The sequence below is a fragment of the Sorghum bicolor genome, chromosome 1 (assembly GCF_000003195.3).
Source record: "Sorghum bicolor cultivar BTx623 chromosome 1, Sorghum_bicolor_NCBIv3, whole genome shotgun sequence".
In the NCBI taxonomy this organism is placed as follows: domain Eukaryota; kingdom Viridiplantae; phylum Streptophyta; class Magnoliopsida; order Poales; family Poaceae; genus Sorghum; species Sorghum bicolor.
Window position 1 is genome coordinate 21,230,486 of NC_012870.2, and position 9,459 is coordinate 21,239,944.

Sequence of the window (9,459 nt, forward strand, 5' to 3'; positions counted from 1 at the left end):
TATGTGAGATACACAGGAGATTAGTCCACAGGTGATTATGTGATGATGGAGGAGCTCATTGCATATGAGACATGATATGGAATCATGTGACCAAGATGGAGAAGATCAAGATGAGGCTTGGCTTGATGGATCGGTTGCAAGAGTGAAGGGCAAGTCGGAGGCTTTGAAGCGAGGGACCGCGTGTGACGGTGAAGCTTGAGTAAGACTTGGCGCCGATGGACCGAGGCAACGTTGAAGAACAAGTGAGGTCAAGATCGATGAACCAATACGGTCACGTGATGATATGAAGTGGATCATATTATTTGGTGATTGGTTGGTGCATGTGTTGCATCAACCTCAGAGGAGATGGAATGGAATGCGCAAGGCAAATGTATAACCTAGGGCATTTCTATTTCACCGGTCATAGGTGTGTAGAGAAGTTTATGACCAGACTTAGGATAGATGGCCGTACTATCAAGAGGGTAAATTTGTTTGCATATCGGTCATCTAGTGCCACTTGAGTGATCTAACTTTGCATACGTGTTAGAATCGAGTGGCGCGACAAGTTTGAGAGGCTAACTTCTTTGGGAAAATGTTTGTGAAATGCTAACACACTTGTACTTGGTGGAGTACACTTGATGTTGTTAGCACATTTGCAAAGGAGGTGGAGTTCCTAGGGTAGAGAGGGGTTTGGGTTCCTCTCGGCGGGATTCGGCGCTTTTAAGAAAATGAAGTGCATTTTTTCTATTGCGCTAGTGGGAAGTTTGGAGAAGTTGCGGGAGTGGAAACACTCACTGGATGCAGTTGTTGGTAGCACCGGACGCTGCCCATGCGCGTATGGTGAGGTGTCTGACTCTGGCGCGTGTGAACCGAGCACACCGGACGCTGGCACCGGACGCGGACAGGACACTGTTCGCGCGACCGGTGGTGCGTGACGTCAGCAAGTACGCGCGAGGGGTTTCTGACTGCTGTGAATCAGACGCTAGGTTGAGCGTTCGGTGTGGTTGCTTGTGTGCGTCCGGTGACCTTGTAAGTTTGCGGTGCTCTCTGCGCACGAGTCCGGTGTACACCAGACGCGTTCGATGTGGACCAGTAGAGCGTCCGGTGGTGCTATGACATGCGCGAGCGTGTGTTAGCCATTGGCGGTAACGGTCAAATTCAAACAGCTAATGACACATGGCTACTCTCTAAGCACCGGACGCTGGGGGTTGAGCGTCCGGTGCTCATGACTTTTGCCCAGTAGGCAACAACTAGTTTAGCCCTTGGGGCTATAAATAGAAGTGGTGGCCGGCCTTGGCTGGTACTGAGCACCCTTGGAACTTAGTGTCCATTCTTGGGGAGTGCTAATAAAGCCTCTAACTCACATATGCTTGATAGTGATCATCCGATTGTGTGAGTAAGCGATTCTAGTGCGTTGCATTTAAAGATTGCATCGAGTCGCAATAGGTGTTCGTGTTATAAGCCTGTGGTGCTTGTTACTCTTAGAGGTTGCCACCTCCTAGACAGCTTGGTGGCTTGTGACTCCGTCGAAGCACGCAAGGAGATTGTACTGTGCTTCGGAGAAGAGATTGTGAGAGGTACGGTGCTCACCCCGTGGGGATCGCGAAGAGCAACTCTAGTTGAGCGAGACGTGAAGAGCGACAAGTGGTCCGGCCGGGTCAAGTGCTAGAGCTTTTGGTAAGCACTTCATGTGGGAGAGTGTGACTTGCGGGTCACCACTAGCAAGAGGACCGGCGGCAACCTTGGAGCTTGTCTCAACGGGGACGTAGCTTGGTGGCAACCAAGTGAACATCGGAAGAAAATCATCGTGTCAACATTGTTCTTCCCATTGGTTTGCAAGTCCCTAGCACAAGCTTGTTCTTACATTCATATACTTGTACTTGTGTAGTTGCTCTTGTAATTAGTTAGCTTGTGTAGCTTGCTAGTTACCTTCTTGCTTGTGTAGCTGGAAGTAGTTCCCTTGTGTGACTAATTTGGTTTTGTGTAACCTTGTTAGTCACATTGCTTAGTTTGTGTAGCTAAGTAAGTTGCGCTCTCTAATTTGACATATGTTGCCTTGTTATTGAGCATTGCTAGTAAGCTTAGGAGCTTTGTGCTTTTGTTTACTAGTTGTGTAGGAGCTCCCCGGTCTTGCAAAGTACTAGTGACATAGGTTTGTGTGACCTTACTTCTATAATTGGTTAGGTGCGCTCTTGCTAAGGTAGCACCTTGTTTGCTTGTTTAGGATCTTTTACAAGGTGCTAGAGAACTTAGATAGAAGGGTGTAGTCTTGGCTAAACCGATAGTTTCAATTCCGCATTTGTTTCGGTTAGCCGGCGTAATATTTTTTAGAAAGGACTATTCACCCCTTTAGTCCATCATCTCGACTTTAAGGATATCCAATTTTTAAAAACAATCGGGACTGTACCTTTTTACCTTTTTCTGAATATATCTACTTTTCTAACCCTTATCATTGTCTGTTTATCATATTTTTTGCGTTTTTATGTAAATCATCATCACGTGTTGGTAGAGAAAGGATTCAGACCATGCCACTTGAAGAGGTCGTGGCATAATCTTTTGGTACGGCACGGCGCAAATAATTTTAGGTCATGCTTTACTCAAAATCTCAACACGATGGCTGACAGGACAAGACCCATATTTTAGACCGTGATTGAACCGGCACAAAATAAAAATGGCATGTAAGCACGTCTATAACGCTATACTGCAACTGCCTAGAATTATTATAATATATTTACTCAAATTCTTGAATGGGTATGAATAAAAAATGACGCATACAAAATATACTTTTTAATTACGAGTATATGAACAAAACTAGCAAAAATATCATGAGCCTACGTGGCATAGAGGTGGCCGGCGGGCCATGGACTGTATTCAAAAGGAAAGACTTGCCGTGCTAGCCTAATAGCGTATACTCAAAAGGAGTAGGTCGTATAGGTTACGTGGACGGCGTATAGGCCGTGCCGTACGGGAGTCGGAGTGCGGTATGAGCGCATACGATTTTTTTTTTCCAGGCAAGCACAACATGCCCCGAATCCCACCTCTACGTGTTGGCATACTCTTGATGCTTCTTTCGGAATTTGAGCCAAACAACAACCAGAGCGATGGCCACTGGTAGCTTATGGGTTTCATACTTTCAACCAAAACCATAAAGCCTGATGAAAGAACGACTTGGTAGGTGATGTGATAATGTCATGTCTATGGAAATGATATCTTCTGGAGCCGGGAATATACACGGTACATGTTTCACTTGTCTTTTTATCTCGGCATCATCCAATGCAGTTCAACAATCATGGTATTATTATTATTGTCGGAGACCCTGTAAAGTAAGGCTAATGGCAGAACCATGACTTTAATGTGCCTTTTAACAGTTATTATCAATACAGGTCTGTTTATTGTGCTGACCATTTGGACCCCCTAAAAAAAGGCATGCTCGATCCTTTCTGAGCCCAAACACTACGAAGGCAGTAAGGAAGCTACATCATGTTTCTCCTCGTCGCCAGCCATATCAAGATGTCTTGCGGGTTGGCCTTGACATCATATGTTCAGATTTCTGCAGATGTCAAGCATTCAGATGGGCCAGTCAGGTGATAATATTATCGACATATATTGTTGTCTATTCTAATTGAATCACTCGCCCTGCCAACCTATTCAAGGATTATTTATTTGGTACAATTTCAATTGGTAGCATATATGTTAACTGTCTGAAAAGAACTAAATGTTTGGTATTATACACGTAGCGAGCAGATCAGCAGTTCAGCACCATGAGCTAGCAAGTAACAGAGTGGCAGCTGAAAAACAGGAAGAAGACACAAACCTGTTCAGTGTATGGCAGATACTTTCCATCAAATGTGACCACTACACGATCTTTTCCATCAGCCCCTTGAACCTTGTCAACTGAACAGTAGAAATCTATGGCTGACATGCTGCAATAGGAAGCAATGGTAATATGATATCAGTCATTTTCACAAAGATGATAGTTTTTTATTTCAATATTTGATAGATCATTCAGTTTTTTAGAAAAGGGATAGACAATTCAATGGAGCTTCATGGACAGGATTTGCAGTTTTGCACTAATATATTTGCAAACTGGACATACTCAAGTGTGTGGTTATAGAGGGCTTAAATGAAGCTGCACAAAATTCAAAGCATTCCAAGTCCTAACAAATGTCTACAAGCAAACACCACAGCAACATCATGCTTAGCACAAAAATAAACTCGAATGCGCATCCAGGTGTCCATGTTTTTAAAGGATTATCTACTCGTAACCATAACTAATGGATTTACTAACTATATCACACAATAGTTCATGTCAGATTACCAAGAACAGGAATTTATGCATAAATGAAGCACTGGTATCTCTTACATTCCATCACCAAACTCCTCATTGATGATTTCCTTGATGCTCTCTCCAAAATGCATAACAGCTTCATTCAATCTGTGTGCAATATATAGTAACAATATTTATAAGAAGGTTATTCTAATATCTGGTTAGTACTGATAAACTGGAATAAACTAACGAAGTTCTGTGATAAACTGGAATAAACTAACGAAGTTCTGGATAAAAGCTACTCCCTCCATTTCAAAGTATAGTTCACTCTGGCTTTTTCCTAAGTCAAAGCTCATTAACTTTGATCAAGTTTTTAGAAAATTATACTTGCATCAATAGGTTCAAATAAATACACTTTCAGAATATTTTTCATGGAGAATTTAGGGTGTGTTTGGTTGCCAACCATACTTTGTCGTACTTCACCTTAGACAAGTTTGACCAGATCAGCAAGTATTTGGTTGGCAACTAAACTTAGGTAAGGTTATAAGATTTTTTTGTGCTCCACATGTCATATAGAGTAAAAAAGTGTGGTAAGATTCCCTTAGGCATAACAGAGTATGACTCTAAATTTTCTGGCAACAATTTTTGTGACTTGCCACAATTGCCTCATGTTAGTTATAGCAAATTATGGCTTCGAACCAAACAGCCTCTTAATGAAACAAATTTGATGTTGTAGACACTGGTGTAGTTAAACTTAAAAAGTCACAAGGCCAAAGTGAACTACAATTTGAAACTATTACCAGGTTGTCTAAAAGAATAATATTGAAGACTGACAAGCAAAACATGCGAATGTGCAGAATCTGAAAGTTCTAAACCTTGGGATGGGAGGCAGTGTCTTAGGACTAGGAATTACCTAGTATGTGGATTGTGGACTGTAAACATTCTTCTACGGACACAGTTTTTTTTGCCCCTAACTCAATTGGGAGAACATTGCAAGAGTTTTAAGCAATGCACATTTTGTTATCACGCGATTTTAGTAACTTGTCTTCTGGCCTCTCGTGTCTTTAATCCGACTATCAGACCATAAGTTAACATTCAGTCTTCTGAACTTACAAAAAGCCTGTTTAGAAATAGGAAAGCTGTGCCCAAACCCTTGAGACAGAGTAGTTCGAGCTTCACTAAATTGCAATGGATCCTGGAACAAAACTATATCTCTTTCAAACTAGACCACTGACCACCTAAACGCTTGGAGAGTAGCCGATTAAACAAACAAGATTTCACTTTACTCGTCAAAAAAAAAAAAACAAGATTTCGCTGCGCTCACTTGACGACTCACATTCCGAATCAAATTGAAGGAGTGCAAGAGGCAACGTCGTCGTTTGCACTTTGCACACAGGGGATGGGCGGCGCGGCGCACCTGTAAATGGCGGGCTCCTGGACGATGTCGGGGTTGTAGGACCGGAAGGGCGGCTGCATCATGAGTTGGACGAGTTCGTCGGTGAGCGTGGGCAGGGCCGCCCTCAGCGCGGGCACCGTGTCGGCCTTGAGATGCGCCTGGCGCCGCAGCAGCTGCGCCACGTAGACGTTGGTGAGACCCGTCTCGGCGGCGATTTCCGAGAAGGTCTTCCCGGACTCCTCCTTCACCTCCATCAGGCGCCGCACCACCGCAGCCCTCTCGCCGCTCGCCTCCATGCCCGACCCTTCCGCGCTCGCTCGACTGCCCACCGCGCTGCTCAATAGGTGCTCGGACTAGGGCGGAAGGGGGAGCGGCACCGCAGCTGGTGGAGGTGGCAGGTGGGTGGTACCGGGGAAGTGGGCAGGGACCAGGGAGGGGAGGCAGCGCGGCGGCCAGGTGTGGCTCTTGGCTGCCGTCGCCGGATAGTGCTCGCGAAATGAGACACGACTCTCTCTCGCTCGCTCGCGGCAACCGAGGGGGTGTCGGTGGGCTGTGTGGCCCGTTTCACGTGGTGACAGGGTTGATCCATCCAAAAAAAGATGGGCTGATCATTGATGCGAGTTATTGGAAAGTTGAGCCTCGGGCCCGAATGACACTTACGTTTGGTTATCGGGTGTAGGAAAAAGAATTTACGTGTTTCTCAGAAAAAAAACAAGTAAGAATTTACGTTTAGCAAAACAAAAGAAATAAAAACTTACGTCACCCTATTTTAAAACCATTTAAATTTAGCGAAACAAAAGAAATAAGAACTTACATCACCCTATTTTAAAACCATTTAAATTTACCTCCAAGTCCACGTTAGAATTGGTTTTCAAAGTGATTTTATATTTTTAGTTCCAAAAATTCAGTAAAATAAACGATAAGGTTTTTTAAAGAAAAATGACTCTAAGCTTCTAAAAAAATCTGAAACACATTGTAAAAATAGATTAGGACATTGAAAGGAACAAATATAATATTTAGATATCATGAAAATATCTATAGAAGCTTCAAAATTCTAGCAAAATGGAAAAAAACGAAAAGTTCCCAAATTTTTTGATTGATGTGTAAATATGTTTCATAGACTTTCCACAACAAAAGGATGAGATTCAACCAGCACGAATGCATTTTACACTAAATGTATGTTGCATTCTTGTTGGTTGCATCTCGTGTTTATGTTATCAAATGCTTCCAAAATATGCTTAGACATTGATTAGAATGTCTTGAGAATTTCTAGTTTTTTCTTACATCATCCATTTCATAGTGTTAAATCTATTTTTTTGAAACTTCTAGAGACACTTCCATGAGATCTGAATATTTTACTTAGGTTTTTTGTGGCTCACTCTTTCTTTAGGAGTTTTGTAAAATTTTTAGAAGCCTAGAGATTCTTTTTATGGTTTAAGAATCTCGCCAGATATTTTTTTTAAAAGGACGAAACCATCTTGAAAACCACTTCTAGCCGGGATAGGGAGTAATTTAAAGGACTTTGAAAATTAAGGGACCAAGATGTATGATTTTAAAGTAGGAAAATCAGACCACGACGATGTTAGTTCAAGGAGGTAAAGTATACTTTTTTTCTCAAACATGTATAGCCTTGAAGTTTGGCCCATGAGAAGCAGGTCGTATGTACAGCCCATGAGAGCCCAAGTAATTTTTGGATGCATAGCGTTTATTTTTTTAATACTCTTTTGATCCGTTATTTATGATTTTATTAGCGTAGACTCAAGTGCTCTTTTCAATTTGTTTGTATATATATGTAGCCTCAATTAGATTTTTTTAATGGAAGCCTCAATTAGATTTCTACACCACTTTGTTTTACTGTCGAAACAAGGTTCAGGACTTGATTACTTCCAAAAAATTTTGCAAAATTTTTCAAGATTCCACATCATATCGAATTTTATGGCACATGTATAGAACATTAAAATAGATAAAAAATAACTAATTGCATAATTTATCTGTAATTTACGAGACGAATCTTTTAAGTCTAATTAGTCTATGATTAAATAATATTTGTCAAATATAAATAAAAGTGCTACAGTGTTCATTTTATAAAAAATTTTGCAACTAAACAATACCTCACTGTATTCCAAGAGAACACCTTGTAGGATAGGATCCATCCATAATTCCCATTCGGCAAGTGTTTTTTTTTCTTTCAGCGGCTTCTTAAGCTGGAGCTGGCTCAGTCCTCAGTCGGTCAGTCCTCACACAGGAGGACACTGCTAACAGGAGCTGCTGCTGCAAACTAGCCGCATGTTGGTTGCCGGAGTAATTGAGGAGCCCGTCGGTGAAGCACGAAACCGCACAGTTTCTACAGTAGTTATATCATGCCTTCTTCAAGCTAGGGGTCATGAAATTTTTTTAAAGTTTTCAAGATTCTCCGTCACATTAAATTTTATGATTCATACATGGAGGCATAGAGCATATTATATATATATATATATATATATATATATATATATATATATATATATATATATATATATATATATATATAACTATTACTCTGTAGCTGGCTACAAAATAATTTATTTTGTAGCCACTTTGAGTTACGATAATTACTATATTAATTTACAAGATTATAGGAACTCCTTACTAAGTGGTTTACTATAACATTACGGTAAATATTCCCATATGTTATATTAACCTAACTATCGTAAATATGTATACATATTATCGTAAATTAGTATATAAAATTATCGTAAATGGAGGTGACTACAAAATAACATATTTTGTAGCTAGCTACATAGTATACTCTCCATATATATATATATATATATATAATAACTTACTTATTGCACAATACGTCTGTAATTTACTAGACGAATCTTTTAAATTTAGTTAGTCTATAATTAGGGCACTCACAATGCAGACTCTATCATAGAGTCTAAAGATATTTATTATCTCGAACAATGTGGACTTAGAGTCTAAATAAGACTTGGAGTCTTATTTCTTCTACCCCTTTCTTCAATAAATATACTATCACATCAAAAAAATACCATAAATAATATATAATTAATTGTCTTAAACTCTGTGATACAGTCTTACATTGTGAGTGCTCTTAGACAATAATAGTTAAATATAAATTAAAATACTACGATAATCAAAACCATAAATTTTCAGCAAGAAAGGGCAAGGCCCGAAGGTCCGGAACCGAGTGCGCAGTTAGGCCCTGTTTAGTTCCCCACACAAAATTTTTTCGTCCATCCCATCGAATTTTTAGACACATGCATGAAACATTAAATGTAGATTAAAAAATAAACTAATTACACAGTTTAGTTGAGAATCACGAGACGAATCTTTTAAGCCTAGTTACTCCATGATTAGCCTTAAGTGCTACAGTAACCCACATATACTAATGACAGATTAATTATGCTTAATAAATTTGTCTTGCAGTTTCTTGACGAGCTATGTAATAGGCAGCCGCGTTGCGCGGCTGATAGGACGCCCTACTCCTCGAGTCCTGGTCCTGCCAGTGCCGGCACCACTGTCCACACTGTTTCTGTTTCAGAGGAGATGGTGCGCGCAAGGCACATCGAAGAAGCTTGCTGTCTCGGGATAGCGTATATGTATGGGCAAATCGGGAGATGGGTCCCTCCTCGGCGCAACAAATGCCGTAAATGCATGATCTGGACACGCGAGCTGGGCTAGGTCACGACTCCAAGGCCTTGTTTAGCTTTTAAAAAAAATTATAATTTTTTTTAGATTTTATGTCACATCAAATTTTAAGGTATATACATATAAAACATTAAATATAGAAAAAATAGCTAGAGTCTTGTTTAGT

General features: G+C 40.6%; 1 protein-coding gene across 1 annotated transcript; it reads right to left on the reverse strand.

Annotated features, from left to right (window-relative positions):
• Positions 3,156-6,205, reverse strand: LOC8070498 (cyanate hydratase). Its single transcript, XM_002467053.2, has 4 exons — positions 5,664-6,205; positions 4,343-4,414; positions 3,794-3,902; positions 3,156-3,529 (listed from the first exon to the last, which is right to left on the reverse strand). Exons 1-4 carry the CDS (start codon positions 5,936-5,938, stop codon positions 3,485-3,487), a joined length of 501 nt encoding a protein of 166 aa, XP_002467098.1. The 5' UTR covers positions 5,939-6,205; the 3' UTR covers positions 3,156-3,484.